This window comes from Gossypium hirsutum, chromosome D06, assembly GCF_007990345.1.
Source record: "Gossypium hirsutum isolate 1008001.06 chromosome D06, Gossypium_hirsutum_v2.1, whole genome shotgun sequence".
Taxonomy (NCBI): Eukaryota; Viridiplantae; Streptophyta; class Magnoliopsida; order Malvales; family Malvaceae; genus Gossypium; species Gossypium hirsutum.
The window spans coordinates 6457139-6478531 of record NC_053442.1 but is presented as its reverse complement, the minus strand read 5'-3'; the positions used below and the strand labels follow the sequence as shown (position 1 = coordinate 6478531).

The 21393-nt window shown below is 33.1% G+C and overlaps 2 protein-coding genes across 4 annotated transcripts; one reads left to right on the top strand and one right to left on the bottom strand.

The window, feature by feature from the left end:
- Positions 1–6801: 6801 nt before the first annotated feature.
- LOC107901410 (diphosphomevalonate decarboxylase MVD1, peroxisomal) lies at positions 6802–8676 on the bottom strand. 3 transcript variants are annotated; one of them, XM_016827405.2, is made up of 6 exons: positions 8583–8676; positions 8006–8063; positions 7708–7771; positions 7558–7621; positions 7351–7431; positions 6802–7153 (listed from the first exon to the last, which is right to left on the bottom strand). In XM_016827405.2, the coding sequence occupies exons 3-6, from the start codon at positions 7749–7751 to the stop codon at positions 7025–7027; spliced, it is 318 nt and encodes a 105-aa protein (XP_016682894.1). In that variant the 5' UTR covers positions 7752–7771; positions 8006–8063; positions 8583–8676; the 3' UTR covers positions 6802–7024. The 3 variants fall into 3 exon arrangements, with proteins under 3 accessions (XP_016682894.1, XP_016682892.1, XP_040951087.1); XM_016827403.2 differs by having other exon boundaries at positions 8006–8060; XM_041095153.1 differs by lacking the exon at positions 8583–8676 and having other exon boundaries at positions 8006–8127.
- Positions 8677–17602: 8926 nt separating this feature from the next.
- Positions 17603–20355, top strand: LOC107901409 (lysM domain-containing GPI-anchored protein 1). Its single transcript, XM_016827402.2, has 5 exons — positions 17603–18835; positions 19073–19190; positions 19296–19457; positions 19565–19596; positions 19899–20355. Exons 1-5 carry the CDS (start codon positions 18166–18168, stop codon positions 20177–20179), a joined length of 1263 nt encoding a protein of 420 aa, XP_016682891.1. The 5' UTR covers positions 17603–18165; the 3' UTR covers positions 20180–20355.
- The last annotated feature ends 1038 nt before the right edge of the window (positions 20356–21393 follow it).

Sequence of the window (21393 nt, the reverse complement as noted above, 5' to 3'; positions counted from 1 at the left end):
TGTAATTAGGATGAATATTGGTAGCCATAGGAGTTTGTAAATCTTGTAGAAGTAACTTGTGTCCACTACGAACTGAGTACTCATCTGTAGCCTCTCCATGCCAAACAATGTGATCTTCACGCGAATTGCACAACATAGGTATACATAGGACTCTATTGGCATCTACTTCATTAAAGGTGTCCTTTATCAACTTTATTTTTCACAATCTAGTACTAGGATAAATAAGTTCTACTACATTGTTCAAATTTGAATTATTGCCAATATTTTGAACTTTGAAATCCCCATTTCCAAGCACCCAAGCATCCTCCTAAACTGAGACGTTCATACCATCTCCAATCTGCCGACCGAGCCATTTTTAAAATGACCCTTTACATCCCACAAACTTTTCCAAGTAAAAGAAGGTAGATTACCTAATTTTGAGTTTAAAAAATCCTCCTCCTTAAAATACTTGGCTTTTAACATGTACGCAATCAAAGAATTTGGATTACGTATTAAACACCACCATTGCTTAGCTAACAATGACACATTAAACTTTAATAAACTCCTAAAACCCGTACCCCATCTTATTCGAGAATGCACAACTTCCTCCATTTGCACCAATGAATTCCCCTCTTACCCTGACTTTTTTGCCACTAGAATTTTCCTATGATGTTTTTCGATTCCATACATAGGATTTTGACATTAAGAAACAAAGCATCATATACGTTTGAACTGCTTGTAAAACATACTTGATAAAAACCTCATTTCCTCCTTGTTAAAGGTGTCTGATATTCCAACTACTGATTTTGTTCTTCATCCTATCCTTCAACCCTTGAAACACCAATCTCCTACCTCTACCCACCATATTTGATAAACCCAAATACTTCACTAGATTTGTAAAGCATCTAACATTAAGAATTTCAGATGCGATAGTTTTATTCAATTCTATCATATTAGAGCTAAATAAAACAGTGGACTTCTCAAAATTAACATATTGGCTAAAACAAACTTCATATTCTCGGAGAATAATTTTGATTACATTAACCTATCTCTTTTCGTGGTCTCACAAAAAAGGATGCAATCGTCAACGAATGTAAGGTGTGAAATTGTGGAGCACTCCGACATATTTTTGCACCTTCTAACAGGCACTATTGCCTATCTAATCTCATAAGAGTCGATAAACTTTCTCCGCACAATAAAAATAAAAAGGGCTTAAAGGATCACCTTGTCGAAACCCTTTAGAAGGTTTAAAGTTCATTCCTTATTCACCGTTAATAATAATAGAATACGACACCGAACTAATGCAATGTAGTATAAATTCAACAAAAGGACTTGCAAATCCAATTTTCAATGTTGAAACCATTTTTTGAAAAACAAAAAATTTAGGTTGTCGACTTTAAAAAATGAAAATTGGGAGTCGCCACCAATCTTTTATTAAGGTGTGATTGGATCACCTAAAAAAAGGGCTTTGGTCTACGAGTTTTAGAAAAACGGATCCGAGACTCAATTACGTTCGAGGAAGGATTAGCACCCTCGTAACGCCCAAAAATTGGTACCTAGTTAATTAATTAATTTCTTAATGTCGAAAATTTGAAAAATATAATCCTTAGCAAAAACTCTTAAACGTTACGTATTAAGACCCTTATCATTTTAGAGAAAGAAAATGCCACACCCAATGCGTTAGGGCACGACATTCTAATTTCCTCAAAAATGAATTAGGCCAGAATACTTGTGTAATAAAAATTTAAAAGAATATCCATTTATTCAAGATTTAAGAAATCGAAACCCAATGCGTTAGGGCACAATTCCTCCAAAATCCCAAACTCAGAATATTTCCTTTATTATTTTTAAGAAAAAATCTTCATTTCGAGAAATCAATGCGTCACATCCAATACGTTAGGACACAACGTGTTGAATTCCCAATAATGAGTTCTTATTTTTTTGATTAAAGAGAAATGCTCGATTGTTAGATTTAACGAAGAAAATCGGAACTTAATACGTTAGGGCTCAATTTCCTTGAAAATCCTAAATACAAGCATTATCTCAATTTTGAAAATTTTGAAATCGAGTGAAAAATGATATGATGCTACATTAAATATACAATGCAATAATAAATATTACGATGGCATAGAAATAATATGAATAAATGAATAAACAAAATCAATAACAATAATCCATGACATGCAAAATATTAAATGTAAACTCAATTATATAACGAAAGGAGGAAAGCCAACCAAATAAATGAAGAAAAGAATATATATAATATGAACATAGAAATTATGAAGATTAAAATATATATGATTTACAAATAAATTTTTGAGTTATGGAACGTATATATATATGCAATACATAATATTTATGAATATAAAGAAAAATAGATAAACATATATAGATTATAAAATAGGTATTTAAAAATATATATATTTGAGCCCCTTTTTAAAAAAGAATAAATATCCATATGGATATAAACAAAACATTTGTTAAAAATATATATACATATGTACATATAAAAAATAATGATAATAATAATTACAATATTAAAAAATAAATATATGTACATATAAAAATATTTGTTTCAAATAAATCAATAAATAAATAAAAACAACAAATATATATATAAATAAAAACTAATTAAAAATAAAAGAAATAATTACATTATGGAAGTTAATTAATTTTAAAAAAAGAAAAAAAACTAAATTGAACTGAATATGAAAAATCTGGGGGAAAATCTGCAAATAAATAAAACTCAAAGGATTAAATTGAACACGCGAATTACATAGAGGGTCTGAAAGGGAAATTTTCTCCTCTTCTCTAAAACGGTGTCGTTTCAGCGGGGCTAAATTGAAATTGAAAGCAAATTAAAGGGCTAATTCTAAAAAGATAAAAAAAAACTAATTGTAAAACATTAAAAATGTGCGAATAACTCATAGGGCTCGAATGGGAAAATATCTCCATCCTTTAAAACGCGTCACTTTATTAGGGCTAAATAAAATAAATAAATAAAATTTGCAGCAGTATCACATTCTCCCTTTTTTAAAATCGTAAATAAGTAAAAAATAATCGAAAAAGAAAAAAAAAAAGAAAACAGTAAGCCACCTTTAAAAAATTGCCAATCGTTCTCCCTTTTTTTATTGATTCCCTTCTTTTCCCCTTTACAATGAAAGGAGAGGCCTCTATTTATAGTTGAGCCTCCTCAAATCCAACGGTACAGATCAATTACATCAACGACTAAGATTAAAGGGTATCTACAAATTAAATCTCTAAGATTACAAAATCATATCTTCTAAGATTACATATCATATCTAAGATTGCATATATCATATCTAAGATTGCATATCCTCGAAGATTATGTTTCCATATGTGAGCCCGGGCTAAAATTTGGTATTACATTCAACATCATGCCTTTTAAGAAAGGTCATTCTACCCGATCGTAGGCTTTACTCATGTCTAATTTCAAATACAAAAAGCCATTTCTCCCTGTTATTTTGTGTTTGTATGCATTAAGCACCTCATACACAAGCAACACATCATCAATAATAAGCATACCCGGCACAAAAGTGTTTGACGCTTCATCAATGCATAAGTCAAGTACATTTGGAAACGATTAGCAATAATTTTAACAATTATCTTGTAAATCACCATGAAAAGACTTATAGGACGAAAATTCTTAAGGTTGGTAGGATCAGAAATTTTTGGGATTAAAACAATATTAATTTTATTAAGCTCTTCCAAAGAACTACCTCTATTAAGAATGTTGAGGTAGAACAAGCAGGTATTTTTACCAACGATGTGACAAAATTTCTGGTAAAAAAGCATTGGAAAATCATTTGCCTTCGAAGCTTTTGTAGGCTCTATCTCTTTCAATGCCTTCATAATTTCTTCAGTTTTATATTCAGCAGTCAATCCTTGATTCATACTGTTCGATATGCATCTTATTACCCCCAATAGCATATAATCAAGGTTTTTAGTCCTCATTGTCATGAACAAATCCATGAAGTAGGCTCTAACAACACCTTCCATCTCTGCAGTCCCCATGTACAATTCGTGCGTCATCACAGAGACGCATAATTGTGGAAAAAGATGTGTTTTTGTCTTCCATCTTCAACCAATTCACTCTAACCCGTTGCTCCCAATATATTTCCTACTTCTCTATCTCCATATTAAGTTGTAGTTTAATATCTATCGGCTCGGCCAATGTCTCATTCGATCTATCATGACCATCCAACTCCTCAAGTTCCTAGTTAATACCTTTATATTTTTACTCATTTTTATTTTGGTATTTTCAATCCAAACTTGCATGCCAAAGGTAAGTGTTGAAATTCGATCCATAAAACCTCCTAAACTCTCTTCCCATAATTGCCTTATTTCCTCCTTCACACTAATCCTCTAAAGCCCACCACGCTTCAAAACGAAATCGTCTTTTTTTTTTTCTAAATCATCATGCTCCGTTTGAATAAATAAGAGACAATGATCAGAGAATGAGTATAATAAATGACGCAACGAAAAATCTACGAAGAGTTGTATCCAGTTTGATGTTGTTACGCCTTTGTCAATTCTTTCTCTGATATTTCTTTCCGTCACATTACTCGTCTCCCACATAAACCAAGGTCCTGAATAACATATATCCTCTAATTGGCAGTCCTCCAATACCCTATGAAACTCTTCCTTATACCTTCATCTCTCGGTAATCCTCTATTATTTTCAAATGCGTAAAGGATATTATTAAATTTGCCACTAACCAACCACGGTACATCACTACACCTTCCCAGGGTTCGTAATAAATTCCACGTTTCAACTTCGCCCCTTACATTAGGTGCCCCATAAAAACCTGTAAACCTCCATAGTGATTTCTTTCACTCATAAATTTTAATATCAATGTGATTCTTAGAAAAGCTTCTAAGTGTGACCAACTGCCTGTCATTCCACCCCAGACTCGACCCTCTACGAGTACCATCAGCAGTAACCTCAAAGCTATTATGAAAACCACATATCTTTTGAACTTTCTCCATACAACCAACATTAAGCTTTGTATCCATAAAGAAGACAAATTGGGGACGATATATTTTCAGCATATGCTAAAGTCTCCATATTGCCCGTAGGCTCCCCAAACCACAAACATTCCAACATAGAATTTTCATTTTATTTGGTTGACATGCCCACTAGCAACAGTCGATATCTGTAACACGCTCATCAGTGGCCTCTAATGAATCATGAGCATTAGAAATATTGGAAATCGATTTATCAAAACAATTTCTCTTTTTTTCCTTCAACATTCTCAATCGGGTTATCTTCCAATTCAAATTCCATAAACACCCAACCCGGCCAATTGGAGGAGCCCACCTCATTAGAAATTTTTTTATTTGAAAATCCCTCCAAATTAATCTCCAATATAGAATTAATATTTGACCATGATTCTTTCCTTTGATTCATCCTTGAAATTTTCCCAAACATTTGTCTGTCACAATTATTTTAAAAAGAAACCGCATCTCCTTCCTCCCTTAGTCAGATATTGCTCACGGTTGTAGCTTCTCAATTGAGCATGTAATGACAAATCTCATCCCAACTCCATCTCATTTATTTCGTGATTTAATCATATTGGGCAAAAAGTATCACTGTGGCCTAAGCAACCACACAATAAACAAAAAAAGGGTTAATCTTTTATATAGGATTTTTGCATGCATAAAATTTGATGAAGAGATCGTTATTTTCTTCCTAAGTTTCAATGGCTTTCAAATATCTAACTCATGAACTCGAATACGTAGAAAAATTTTAAACCCTCGAGTTATTTGCTTTGTTTCATACTCCAATAACTTTCCAATAAAATTGCCAAAATGGCTTGCCATTGATACTGTGAAAAAACCCGCACTACACTAAAACAGGCTTTTAGTGGCGCTTTTTTAGGCCTTTAGTGGCGCTTTTTAGCGCCGCTAAAAGTATTTGGGCGCTTTCAGAAGCGCCACAAAAAACGCCGCTAATGACAGTGTCTCTAACTTTAGCGGCGTTTTTAGAAACAAACGCCGCTAAAGAACAAGACCTTTAGCGGCGCTTTTCCACAAATGCCGCTAAAGACCAAGACCTTTAACAGCGCTTTCCGACAAATGCCACTAAAGACCAAGACCTTTAGTGGCGCTTTTCCTCAAACACCGCTAAAGACCAAGACCTTTAGCGGCGCTTTTTTATACAAACGCCGCTAAAGACCATGACCTTTAGCGGCGCTTTTCCCACAAACACCGCTAAAGAACATGACCTTTAGCGACGCTTTTTGTCAAAAACGCCGCTATAGATCAAACCTTTAGCGGCGCTTCTCACAGAAACGCCGTTAAAAACATAACTTTTAAAAAAAATTATTTTAATCAAATTATATTTATTTTTATGATAAATATTATATTATGTTTTTATTTTCTAAATTTGAACTTTAAATATACTTTTAAGGATAAATAAAAAAAATATTATTTAAATTAAATTTTCTTTGAAAATTTTAACTTTAAAACTAAATATAAAAATTAATAAATTTAGTTTTAGAATTTAAAATAATAAATTAATAACACAATTAAAATCCAAAAGTTAAAACTCAAGTTGTCATAAATATTAAAGTAAAAATGAAAATTTAGAATCAAAACTAAAATAAATAATACATATGAGAAACTTGTATGGCTTCTTCAATGTATATTGTGCGTTTTGGAACAACTTCCTAATTACATTTCAAAATGTCAATGTGTAGGCATGAGTCAATACAACTTTAGACAACCTTAAATAGTTTTATGTATTACGAAATCTACACAAGTGAGGAAAATTGCACTAGTTTAAAAAAGTAGACCAAAATGCATAATATGAGGATGAACTTGCTTGGAAGTTTTCTCATCTACATGTTTTCATATTTTCTCTGGGAAAATTAGCAGAAAGGCTGGTTAATTTTTCCAAGGGTAAGTGTTGGAAATGCCTTGATAATGGATAAAAATTAGGTTGCATGAAGCTCATCCATGAGAAAATATTCCTAGCAAACGATAGCAAGAAAAAGACACCTATTGTTCTTGCTCCCATCCTCCTAATCTCTCACCAGGGTCATAGTTTGTGAACACCCGAAACTCATTTCCAAGTTTGCTTGAGTGTCGTGGCCGAAAATTGCATGCACGCAAACCCAAAAGCTCTGCAGCTTTATCCCTCTGCACCTCTCCTGCAAGTCATTCTCTTAGCAATCAATAATACCAAACCACGAGAAAGGATGCAGATTAATTGAGACAGAATCTTGCAAAATCTAATCGTAAGTATATTTGATGTTCTTGTGGGGAAAAAATTATCTCCCTGTAGAGTAGCAACTATAAACCTATAGTTGGAAAAATGTAAAACATGAGGATTGGAGAAAATACTCACCAAAACAATAATGATGAAGAGATCTTCCCAATGTTTTTCATCTACTAGTTGAACTGCAAGACTATCACTTCCATCATCCTCCTAGAGGTATTAAAAAAGAAGAAAATATAAGAATTGGTTACTCAAAGGTACTACCCTTCCTGATGAAAGATGAACTGTTAAATACATGCAGAAATGAACCGTTCAACACATACACAAAGAACTTACTTTTCCCATAATCCACTTAACGAATCCACCAAACAAACTCCGACAAGCACTACCTGAACCTTGCCTACAAAATATTTTTAAAAAATCAATAAATCATCAATTGAATTGCAACTAAAGTTCTTGCATCTCTATAAATAAAAAAGGCCATACCTAGCTATAGCAGAAAGTTGACTCTCATCTTCACTGACATTCATAAGCTTTGCAAGTGCAAAAACTGCATCAATCCCCAAACCATTAGTCCCATAAACTGTATTAAACAACAAAGTAAAAAAGAAAAAGAAGGTTAAAGAGTCTGCACAAGGCTAGCTGAATTTATTCCACTGCTTAGCATGGTTTATATTAACTTCATTGATCAGATTCAAAGAACAACATATAATTTGTAACTAACTGAATTTATTTCTTAAACACGGAAAGCTACAAACTGATATATGGTCGATATAAAACTCACCGTTAGGAACCAATAACGAGACCTTCCCGAGCGATGTTTGTTGTCACATGAAGCACTGCTTTACAAGAAAAATATTTAAATATCAATACAAATACATAAACTCTTCTTTATAAGACAAATATTCTAAGCTATAAATACAAATCTCATATTTAGTAAGTTTGAAAATTTCATAATTAAAGCAAAAGATATTTAAATATCAATAATATAATAGTTTTAGCTTTAACATATTTGATGTCTTTCTACTGACATTTAAAATATGGCAAAAATCAAATTATTACAAAAGACAAAGGCAAGTCACAATAATAATAATAATAATAATAAACATCATCTCATCATAACCTAGGATTATCAAATCAAAGAAAACATGATATAAAGTCAAACTCTTATCCCACTAATCAGCCAAGATTATATGATATATTTTGACATCAAAATTAAAAAAAAAGTAGATATATATAACTTTAACAAAAATAAATTAATACAGTATCATCTAGCTCGAAAAGATAAAGAGCCTAAATTCAAGTTGAGGGAGTTTCGATTTATTGAAAAGGGCAAAAGGAATCTAGTTTATATCTCTTACTTAGGTCCTGCAGTCATTGTAGGGCAATTCTCAGGAGTACAAAACTTAGTGAGAGTACCATAGAGCAGATTCACCTGATTGAAGAAATCCACAGCTGAAAAAGATCTAACAATTATGCTTTAGCAATGAGCTTCAAAGAACAATCGGTAGTAACCTAGAACTAGGGAAGAAAGTACTAAAACATTCTATGAAAAATAAACTAATGAATGGAATACAAGTAAATTAGTTGTTATGAAAGTAATGACAGCAAGGCCATGCTAAAGTAGAAAATACATGGATAAATTATATCCACAGTTTTTTTTTTTGCAAAAATAAGGATTTATTCAAACTGTGAGCATATGTGCTTGCGCAGCAGATGTAAGAAAGAAAAAGAGAAGCCAGATATACTATTGACTGCGATCCATTCATTTAAATCCTCCCCAGGAGGTAGTCTAACTGCTTCCCTTAAGTTTCCACTGCCTAAGGTGGCATCAATTAGCAGTCATACAATCATACAATACAATTATCAATAAACAAGTATTGAAATATTACATGATTAAAATAACCAATATACAACCATTTTCATAAAGTGTTCTCAGGTAATTTAGACTCCTTTTACATGTTAACAATTAAAAAGAAAAAATAAATAAATAAGAGGGTAAGTTAAAAAGTGGGGGTCCAATTAAAGAGATTGTCCAGCAGTACCCATTTTCGAAAATAACAGTCTAATCTAGTAAACTCAAAAAGAACAAAGGCAATACCTTTTTCACCCGTATGCACATCTATTCCGCCTCTAAAAGGATACAAGAAGTCAAACAACTATAAAGGATACAAGGGTTAGGAAATTTCAAGTTCAAAACTCCAAATTTCAATAATTTCTTGATCCAAAGCTACCAAAAATCAGAAATAATAGAAGTACTTATAAGCTACACCATAAAACGTGAGATAAACAGAAAACACATGTAACCCTAAGAAAACCTAGAAATTAAATAAAACTTATATAATAAATGTTGGATCGCCGGCACCCCTACGGCGCAGCGGAAAAAATTAATAATCGGCGACCCTAACCACGGATCCATGTGTGAGGAACGAATCGGGGTGAAAAGGGTTACGAAATTACCTAATGCTGTTCTGAGTAGACAGCAACTTCTCAACAACGTGTAGTCTGATCTACAGTTGAACTAAGCCGCAATCTATTGAGACTCCGACCTCTACGTGATTCACCCAGTTGACTACGAACGGAAGAAATCCCTAAAACAGTTTTGAGAGTGAATTTTCTTTGACGGCTGCTAGACCAAAACAAAGAAAAACGGGATACTTATATCCTTATTATTTATTTTTTAGGGTTTTTATTTATGAATTAAAATAAATATAATAATATTTTAACCGAAAATTATAATTACATTAATTATAATATAATTTCAGTAAACCATATATTTATTTGAATTCGTATGCTAACCTCATTATGTGTACAACAACCTTGTACATAATGTGCTGGAAATCGAATTAAATTAATTCTATAATTAATTTAATTCAAGTGACACCTAAAAACAATACCAACTATGATTTATTCCGTTCATTTTAACTATAGGGTGTGACCCTGTAGGTTCTTGTAACGTTAGCAGTAATACTAGAACGATTCCAATGTTACAAACAATGAGTGACATCTAGCAATACATCATTGCTACCTAAGTCACAAGAGATCATGATTCGACATAACCTTTTATGATTAACCTTTTATACAATAATCCTTAAGTCCTTTATCTCTGGATTGGACACAAGTCATGGAATAGTCACACTTGTATAGTCCATTCCATGTTCCTTGATATTTTAAGCAGACTACGATATACAAATAAGTATGACATCTCATATCAACTTATTTGAGCATGGCCATGCATTTCTAGTCTCACTTAATCAAGTGGCTAAGATATTACTCTCATTATGTAGGAGGGACTTATTCTATATCGACCAACCATATCCCTCTACATCGATTATGGTATATCCAACACCAGACTTTATAGAACAACCAGTTACGGTGTACGTTTGACTGTATCAAAATATACTACTCACGATGTTGGGATTATGATGATCTCAAGTCTGAGGATCATATACATATTAATCACTATGAGTAATGTCATGACAATTACATAATAATCCAAGAAACATACTCATAATGGGTCAGTCCAATATGTTGTTCTCTAACACACATATTCATGCATCGATTCTGATATTCCATATCAATGATAACTCTTTATCATCAATCAACTACATGTTAGTCTTACAATAATACTTGACTAAGGATCTTTTAAGAATAATCATATTATTCTTAGGACATTATTAGAAAACAGTTTATTTATACACACAAAAAAGAAACTGAAATAATAATGGTAACGCCTTATATTAATAAACATGATAAATCAAGTATGTTATTACAACCATCTCATGATTGATCTTTGGGCATACTCTAACAATAAATTCCTATAAAATTTCAAGTCTTCAAACTTCTATTTACTGTGCTTTATTAAGAAGTAATATTGCTGAGTACAAGGGCTAAATAAATCATTGAACATTCCAATTGGCCAAGTAGATTTAACACCAAAGGAAAGTAAACCATTGCAATCACAATTCACAAGTAAAACGTAGACAACAATAAAAAAAAATTCCAATTTTTGCTATTACAATTTCAGACAATTTCTTTACATGATAAACAAGAATGCTAAATCAAAACATAACATCTATGATAAGTTAAAATGTATTTTTCAATCTTGAGATCATATATATATAGGTTAGTAAAGGATGGGTTTCATTTCAGTTATAGATTATCAGTGATTGGTTCGAAATAGAGAGGGGGGAAATCAAATAAACCTTGGCGACGTACTCCATCTCCGCGAATTTGAAGGCGAGACCGAGGGAGTTAAAAAGAACAGAAACCAAAGAACAAGCATCACAGAATTTATCCAACGGAAGCCCTTCATCCTTGGTTCCACACTGCGATAACTCTTCAAACGCCTGCAATATTTAGAGTTGAAATTTGAAGTTGGAGGAAGAGACAAAAAACCCTTGTGAGTTTGGGTTTGCTGGTTTGTTTCAAAAAAAAAGAAAAGATATTGGGGCATGGAAAAGAGAGTGAAGAAGCCATTTTTATTGTGGTTTAAGGCAAACCCAGAACTGGCTTCAGCTCTCTATATATAAACAAGAAGGAAAGAAAGATATAAAAAGAAGAAGAAGGAGGAGGATGAGGCGATGAAATTTAAGAAATGGGAGAGAAATCTGAGGAAAAACCAAAGAAAAAAACAACCCAAAGAAGGTGTGATTTTAGGGGTTGCTCAGTAAGAATTAGGTGTTTTGAGGATACCGATTTTAGGGGAAAAATTTTAGGGGTTTTGAGGGGGAAAATTTGGGATAAAACTGTTTGATTTTTTTTAAAATAAAATAATTTTCTGGCGTTTTTTTTTATAAAAACGCCGTTATTGCTTATCTTTTGCGGCGTTTTTCACAAAAACGTCACAAAAAATTATTTTATTTTAAATAAAATGATGCTGTTTTGATCTGCTAAATTTTTTTTGTTGCTAAAATTTATTAGTTAAGTAATTTTATAAAACATTTATTATTACTATTTTTTATAAATTGGATTTTTATTAAAAAAGCTAAGTATTCTCAAAATAAATATCATATATTTTAATAAGAAAATAAATGATTAAATGATTAAAATTAATTATTAACTTAGAATTATCCAATATAAACAATCAATCTCTCACATATCAAATTTCTATTAAAGATTGAGACGTTAATCAAGATTTTAAATTATTCTTTTCTGATCTAATCTCCATTTTATTAGAGATTTTTTTTCTAACTAAAATATAACTATTATTTTGCTAGATGTTCGACGTGGAATGATTTTAGTTTTTGTATTTTATTTTTATTTGTTATAATTTGGTCTTATCTAAAATAGATAGTTGCCTATTCATATCAATATGTTACTTTTTTTTATTTATCAATATTTTTTTAAATCTAATATTTAAATATATCAAATGATTTAGATTAAATATTTTTAAATATTTTTAAATATAAAAGCATTAATTTGAAGAACTATTTTAGTTGCCTATTCATATCAATATGTTACTTTTTTTATTTATTTATCAATTTTTTAAATCTAATATTTAAATATATCAAATAGTTTAGATTAAATAAAAATGCAAACCCTGCTCTGCTCATTTTGTTTTCCCAACCCTGGACCTCAGCACTCGCCACTCACCCACCCTAACGAAGTACCCAACGTAATTCGATTAATGATTGCAAATATAAGATATTTGCTTTCTTTTGCAATTGGGCTATTCAGATAAATTAAACCTACCTGTCCACTACTACCACTATACTGCCTGAAGCAGCATTCGGCTTTAGACTCGAGACCCAGCTAACACTTTTTGTTATCAAGAAAAAACAAACAACTTTTTCTTTTCGGGAGCAAATCGTCCAACTAACCCCACCGACTCTACTAGCTAAATTGAATCCCAACTTCACTTAATTATTTTCTAAAATTCAATGTTTAATAAATTTTATTCGAATTTCAATATTTATAATATTTTCCTATAACCCTTTCTCAGCCTAAAAAGCCTAGTATTAATTTCTAGTGGGTATTAGACCAAATAACAACCTCATTTATCCCTTTTCATTCATTTTTAGTTCTTACTCTTAAGTAGGTACTATTAGGTCATTGTTGTGTTCATGTTTGATTAACTAAATATAAAATTATTTTTGGTAATAAAATTATCAATATATAATATTATTTATCACAATATTTGGTGTTTTATATTACTTTCTTTGATTTATTTAGTCAAACTATCAAAATTTATTATTCTTATAAAAAATTATTCTATTTTTTATTATTTACAACACAACAATTTAAGTTTTATGATATTTTATTTTACTCATAATTTAATATATTTTTCTAGTAAAGTAGTTTAAATAAACTGTGATTGAAAAATAATAATGAATAGTTAGGAGTTAGGACTTCTCTTTAATAAAAACATTTTGTATTAAACAATATTATTTGTTATCATTTAAATGTAAATTTGACCAATATATAATAAATACAACGAAATATTAATTTTTCCACTTATAATAAAAAATATAATTGAAACATTACTTGAGAATATATCAAAGAATGAGACAGCTGAAATGGTTATAGATTTTATTATTAGCAACACTTTTTCAAAAACGCCGCTAAAGGTCAGCATTAGCGGCGCTTTTTTCAGAAACGCCACTAAAGGCACGAGCATTACCGGCGCTTTATCAATAACGTCGCTAAAGGTCAGAAGCATTAGCGGCAATTTTTTAAAAAAGCCGCTAAAGGCAGGAGCATTAGCGGCGCTTTTTCAAAAATGCCGCTAAATGCCCCAAAAACTCCGAAAACGGTGTCGTTGGGCTTAGGTTTTTTGCGGCGCTTTTTGGAAAACGCCACTAATGCTTATTTTTGGCGGTGTTTTCCAAAATTCGCCACTAATGCTCGATCTTTAGCGGCGTTTTTGTAAAAGCGCCGCTAATGCTTGATTTTTAGTGGCGTTTTTAATTCAAACGCCGGTAAAAACGGCACTAAAAACCTGTTTTGGTGTAGTGCCGGTAGTAAGTCGTGCACCTGTACCCAAAAATTAGAAAATACCAGCGATATTTGTATTGTATCTTCATCTTCCTTTAGTTGATGAATAACCAAGAGATGGTTATTAAAGGTCTAAGGAGCTCCAGTAATCATTCGGCTAATATCTAAATCATTAAAAAAACTTGAAAAAAAATTAGTTTTCCCCTAGATCTAATATCTGGACCCCCTCGAGAGGGTGCCATAAATTAGCCATCGTGTTTCTCATGGTCGGAAAATGAACCACACTTGCCGTAAAAAAGCATCCTACCAAACAAAAAATATATGTTGATTTCTGAGACTCAACTTCACCAAGTAGAAGCCATGCCTCTTCTTCTCCATCCTCTATACTCATATCCGCTATTCCCCTTTCCATTTCTTACCTATTACATTGAAACAACAACCCACATAAGCCACAATTGTAAGAACGATAGGAAAATCAATGAAGAGAGTGACTTATGACAATCTAGAACAAAAGACAACTGACAAGCCAAACAATATAAGAAAATTCAAAACAAGAAAATCAAGACAAAGATATGCCAAAAGGCAGATAAAACCGTGCTACAGAGAGCAGACACTAATAAATAATTAATATGTAATTTTCTCTTAAACTTGTCTAAAAATATTTAGATGATATTTAAACTTTGTTCTAGTTTAACGTTAGAATTGAATAACATGGTGATTTTCAGTTTTCACTGTTTGGTACCTTTCTTGAAATCAAATCTTATGGGTTTAGTTATAATTTTACATGTTATGTTCAAGTTGTCAAGTTCTTTATATGCAGTTGCTTTCTTATATATTATGTAAATGGTCTTCTACTGTTTGGATAGAGGTTAAACTGAATGATTTTTGCGCTTAAATGGTATGATGTTGTATTGGTGCAATTCATGTACTTTGGTTGCCTTTTTTTATTATGCTATGATGTTGATTTTGAAGATTATCAAAAGATTAACCTATGTGTATGCAATTTTAAAATGTTCATGCAAATATTATAGATTTCCATGAACGCAAAATATGCATAATTTCAATAAGGAACAATTGTGTATAATACAATGTATTTTTGCATGTCTTGAATAAAAAAGCCCAAGGAAATTTTCTGGGGAAAGGATGATTGAAAGTTGTTATGAATTAAATAGTTCGAGGAACCCTTAATAAGTTCATCGATGGAAGACATAGTAAGCTTCATTGTTCCTAAGGAAGGAGGTTGTACTACAGCAAAATAGGTTTTTAGAGGCGTTTGAACAAAAAAACGCTGCAAAAGATCAAGTATTAGCAACGTAAGCATTGATGCTATCTTCGCACAAGAAGCCATAGGCTTTGCGAAAGGAATTGAGTATATGTTTTGATGGCATCAATACATGAACAATAGTCATAATTTTTAAATTTATTGGAACAAAATATTGTAGTTTTTCCATTGAGCTATTTGTACTGAAATAATGGTGATGGGGTAACTGCAAAATCATGATTTAATGTTGTGATGAATGGTGTTTTTATATTTCCATTGATTCATTATGAATAATAGTACTGTAGTTGTACAATTTAAGATTGAACTAAGATAAATATTGTAATAATACAACTGTAGGCTTATGAATGACTTTCTTTTTAATGTATATAACTTAAAACAACAAAAAAGGTTACTAATTTAAATAAATATTTTTATTAAATTAATATATTTTATATTTTATAAAAATATTAAAAGGTATATTAATCATTTGGGAATATTTAAGATTTTGGGTTTTATAGATTGGTATGATCATTGATGCTAATGCAAGAGAACGTGGGTTCAAGTGTGCTGTACATTATTCTCTTAGTTATTGGATGGGAAGAGCTTTGGATAGTTTTAAGTATTGTCTATAAAAAAATAAAAAGAAGGGTAAACTACACCCATGGTCACTTTTGTTTACCTTAGGTTACATTTTAGTCACTTACGTTTGAAATGTTACGTTTTAGTCACTTACATTATCGTGTTGTAACATTTTAGTCACTAAGCCGTTAATTGTCGTTAATGGTGTAATGGTAAGCTGACGTGGCACGTTAAATTATCATTTCAAACAAAAACTTTAGGTTAAATTATACAATTGGTCCCCATAATTTTTCGTTTTGAGCAATTTAATTCTTTTATGTTCTTTTAACTTTCTTTCTTTCTTTTTCTTTATTTTCCATTCTCTTCTGCTTCTCCCACTGTTTTCCTACCTTCTTTATTTCTTTGAACATACCAGGAAGTCGAATTGGTAGTGAAGAAAGAAGCATGGTATGAGTTTATGGGTTTTGGTTATAGGTGATGACAGTCGACTTCCTACTTCTTTTTTCACTGTTAATTCGACTTCCTAATATGTTAAAAGAAATGGGAAATGTATGAAAACAGAGGGAGAAACAAAAGAGAATGGAAAAAAAGAGGAAACTTTAAAGAACATAAAAGAAAAAAGATTAAATTACTTAAAACGAAAAAAATATGGGGATCAATTGTATAATTTAACCTAAAATTTTGTTTGAAATGATGATTTAACGTGCCACGTTAGCTTTCCGTTACACCATTAACGACGGTTAATGGTTCAGTGACTAAAATGTTACAACATGATAACATAAATGACTAAAACGTAACATTTCAAACATAAGTGACTAAAACGTAACCTAAGGTAAACAAAAGTGACCATGGGTGTAGTTTACCCTAAAAAGAAATGATCAGAATTATTATTTAATTTTTTTTTTAATTTTAAACTTTTAAAAGTTAATAGTAATAAGTTATAAATTATAAATTAAAAGTATGTTAATTATTATAATATGTATTCATCTTAATCAAATCAAAGAATATTATTACAATAATATTCCATCTATTAGTTATTACATTACAGCCTATTGGGTTCCAGTAAACCAAAGACATTGTTGGTGTTTTACATATTTCATTATTAGTATTCATATTACGAAATGCGGGAGACGCGCCGACTTGAAGCGTGGGAGAGGGAGAGATGGTGGTATAGTGGTATGTAATGTCTGAAACCGCAACATTGAAGGAAAAAGGATAAAGGGAAAACCAGAAGCAGAAATTCTTTGCCTTTGGTCCACGCCCCTGGAAAGGCTACCCCCGAGTAGTGTTGTCTTGTAGGGCAGCCCGGGCAGGCAGATTTATGCGCTCCAAAATCTCAAAAGCCACACAACTGAATTTCCCAAATACACCCTAATCTCAAAGCCTAATACCACCCACTCTTGAGTTAGAAATGATAATTTTAATTAAATTGTATTATTATGAAATTATCAAAACATTTTTTTATTGCTAAATTATTAAAAGAGTACAAAACAACAAATAACTGAAGCTCTGTGATAACAATGTAAGGTTTACAATTCAAGCTTGGGCATGTTCTAAACAGGGGGAAACATACAAAAAAGAACAAGGGCAGATTAGTCTTGACATAAAAAATGTAATAATCTTTGAAGACTCTAATATCGAGAATCTGACGTGTCTCTTCACTTTATGCAAGAAAAAACACATTGCTTTCCCTTCCTCACGTCCCCCATCCTCTGTTCTTTCTTCTTCTTTGCTGCTTTAGTCCATTTTTTTTCTGAAAAAAATAAAAGAGAAGAAAACAATAAGCCCAAACCCTAAACACTGAACATTTCCCAGCTTGAGAGCAGCCATTTTTATGCTGTTGAAGTTTCTACATTATAGTGAAAGTGAATGAGCAAAGCCAGCTGATAAACCTTAGAAACCTTCAATGGCCGCTACATTTGTCCATTAGTTTGAACCATAATAAGCAAAGAAGAAAAGGGTTCTTTTTTGTTTGTTTGTTTGTTTAATCTTGACTCCTTTTTTTAGTCCATTCTCTCTAACACCCAAAACCCTTACTAAAGCAAAGAACCCAAAGCTCTTTTTGTCATATTCTCCCCCCCCCATTTTTTTTTTGTTTTTCCCTGCCTTTAACTGAAGCGAAACAAGCAAAAAATAATCCCATATTCCTCAAGCCCCTGAACCTAACAATGCCAAACCCAAAACCCAATTTCCTTTCCTTTTACCAACTCCTTTGCTTCGTGCTTCTCACCGATGTAGCTTTGGTAGCTTCAAAATCAACAATCGAGCCTTGTTCCAACTCTGATTCATGCAATGCTTTGTTGGGGTACACTCTCTACACCGACCTGAAAGTCGCCGAGGTTGCTTCCCTCTTCCAGGTTGACCCCATTTCGGTCCTCACGGCCAATGCCATCGATATCTCTTACCCGGATGTCGAAAACCACATCCTTCCTTCCCAACTCTTCGTCAAGATCCCCATTCTATGTTCTTGTGTTGATGGGATTCGGAAATCGGTTTCCACTCACTACAAGACCCGACCCCAAGACACGCTTTCGTCGATTGCGGATTCTATTTACGCTGGTTTGGTGTCAGCTGACCAGATTAGGGAGGCTAACTCGATTGATGATCCTTCGGTTCTCGATGTTGGGCAAAACCTTGTTGTTCCTTTGCCGTGTACTTGTTTTAATGGGACTGATAATGGACTCCCTGCTATTTACCTTTCGTATGTGGTGAAGCCAGTGGATACTTTAGCTGGAATTGCAGCGAGTTACTCCACTACCATAACAGATTTGATGAATGTTAATGCTATGGGGGGTACTTCTATTACGCCTGGCGACATTTTAGCTGTTCCTTTGTCAGGTAGTTGAGTGTTTGTCTTGCTTTTGTGGTAGGATTAGGCTTTATATTACTGCTACAAAGTCCTTTGCGTTAAGATTTTCAGCGATTTAGCATTTGTTAGTTCAAGCTAAGGCAGTGGTTGTGTGTTTCTATATTTAGCTTTGGGGAATTGAGTTGTGTTTTTATGTATCTACTTTGTTTATGTCTGTTTACCATGAGCAGTGGAGGTTTAGTGTTGTTTTCTTTTGGTACTTGCAGCTTGTGCTTCGAATTTTCCTAAATATGCCTCGGATCATGGATTGATTGTGCCAAACGGGAGCTATGCTATTACTGCTAGCCATTGTGTTCAGTGCAGCTGTGGACCGGGGAGTCGCAAGTAATTGGGCTGTTTCATTTTTGTTTATTAGTTTTCGATTATAGTTGTCTTTACTGCTTGAGATTCATTCCCCTAAATATTACCTTTATCGATTGTTTCGTACAGTTTGTACTGCATGCCTGCTTCTTTGGCTGTTTCTTGTTCAAGCATGCAATGTAAAAGCAGCAATCTCATGCTAGGGAACGTTACAGTGCAACAAAGTAGTGCTGGATGCAATGTCACTTCTTGTGCTTATAGTGGTTATGCAAACGGCACCATTATCACTTCGTAAGCTACAACTTTTAGCCACTTTTGTTGACGGTTATGCGAAAAGTGATTCATATGTTTGAGTTTTCTCCAATAAATGAACCTATCAACTTGTCCTTGTTCTGCAGGTTGTCATCATCTCTCCAACCTCGATGTCCAGGTAAGAAGTTTATACAATCACTGTTCTTATAGGTTATGATTCCAAAACACATAAATACTAGAAATTGTTTTATTTTAGGGATTGGGGACTTCCCTAATTGAATACAATAGATATGAATCCATTTGTTACCTTCACCGGTGCATATTGTTGACTTCCGGTGCTGCTTCTTTCAAACAAATAAAAGTTTCCGCTACTGGGACAAGACTTGTGATACTTTTTAGAATTTACAAATATTTCTATATAGTCATAGAAAGCTTCTTGACCGATCTAAATTTTGAACTGCATTTCGCAAAATAATGCAGGACCACAGCAATTTCCTCCCCTTGTAGCCCCACCTACATACGTAACGCGGGATTCAGTTTTTGCCCCAGCACCTGCACCCCAGTCAGATGGTGCCACCACCGCAACAGTGCCCAAGACTTCTACAGTGCCATCTACTGGGTCTCTTCCTGGATTTCCCCCAGCAGGTGCCCCTTTCGGAAGCTTATCTAATGCTTCGACATTGATGAATTCAGCTGCCGCCCTTCCTGCCGCACTTATGATGTACTTGCTTGCCAAATTAATCTCACCCTTGTCATTGTAATTTTGCTTGTAAGTTGTGGTGGCTTTTTGGTTTGTAATGTTGCTTAGTTTTTGACCTGTCCCGCCTCTTTGTTCGTTCTATGTAACTTTGTTCAAGACTGTATTTACATTTTCCGGGTGGGTTCTCAAAACTCACTAGTGAAGCTAATTTGCTTGATTGATCATGGCAGTTTTCGACATGCCTTGCGGTTCTGTTTATTAAATCCTATGTTATTTAGGGTGTCGAATATGGGTATATAAGAGTCACGGGGGTATGGTTAGAATTTTTTAATTTTTCATATTTTTGGAGGTTTATTTCTGGACATGCTAATCAAACTAGGTACTAGGAGTAAAAAACACATTACTATAATCAGTATCGTTAATAATTTTAACAACAATTTCAGCATCAACTTCAATTTTCAATCTAGGTAGGATGAGTTGATGAGCAAGAATAAGACCATCTTTGAGTAACCAAAGCTCAACTTCGACACTCTTACAAGAGGGGATGTGTATGTGCGATCCTATAATCCAATTCCTGTTCTCGTCTCTTAGGATTGTATCAGCCCCTCCTTTCCCAGGGTTCTCAATGGAAGACCCGTCAGTATTTAATTTAGCATAACCCGCTAATGGGGCTGCCACTTGACTGGTATAAAGAGAGGATAAGGCTTATTTTTTTTATTTTTCCGGCAAGCGCAAAGTACTCTCCCGCTTTGCAGATAGCTCTCTTGGGGATTCCTCAATTCTGGAACTGTTCCTAGAGATTTTTACATTCCTGTGCAGTCATATTTCCCACAAAAGAAAAGAAAAAAAACTAGTGTTGTTTGAACCAGCTGGTCGGATCGGGAACCGATTGGGGCACCAGTCCGGAGAGTGACTTTGAATTGGTTAGACCAGGCACCGGTTGAATCAATTTTTTGATTTTTTTATAATTTTTAATTGGATTGGTCGAACCGACAAACCAGTGACCTGATCGGTTCAATCACTGATCCGGTTTAAAAAACATTAGAAAAATACACATTCATGGGTATCCTATGTTTTCTGTGGAAGGCTCGAGTAACCACATTATGTTTAGGCCATTCCGCCTAACTAAGAGCTTCAACAGATTGAGACGGGGGAGCACCAGTAGCATCCATCATTCTGGCAGTCATGGGTTTCATGATAGTGCCTTAATAAATGGTGGACAGTTTCAGGGTAAATCGAGCAAAGAGGGCAGTTATCCGCTACCTCCATTCCTCT

What these genes read in the sequence shown, in the direction of transcription:
- LOC107901410 (XM_016827405.2), bottom strand. Translation starts at nt 7,751, where the DNA reads ATGAATGTCAGTGAAGATGAGAGTCAACTTTCTGCTATAGCTAG. An exon ending in CAACTTTCTGCTATAGCTAG is followed by an intron (nt 7,622 to 7,707) that starts GTATGGCCTTTT and finishes AATATTTTGTAG; the next exon opens with GCAAGGTTCAGGTAGTGCTT. An exon ending in TTAAGTGGATTATGGGAAAA is followed by an intron (nt 7,432 to 7,557) that starts GTAAGTTCTTTG and finishes TAATACCTCTAG; the next exon opens with GAGGATGATGGAAGTGATAG.
- LOC107901409 (XM_016827402.2), top strand. Translation starts at nt 18,166, where the DNA reads ATGCCAAACCCAAAACCCAATTTCCTTTCCTTTTACCAACTCCTTTGC. An exon ending in AACGGCACCATTATCACTTC is followed by an intron (nt 19,458 to 19,564) that starts GTAAGCTACAAC and finishes CTTGTTCTGCAG; the next exon opens with GTTGTCATCATCTCTCCAAC. An exon ending in TCTCCAACCTCGATGTCCAG is followed by an intron (nt 19,597 to 19,898) that starts GTAAGAAGTTTA and finishes AAAATAATGCAG; the next exon opens with GACCACAGCAATTTCCTCCC.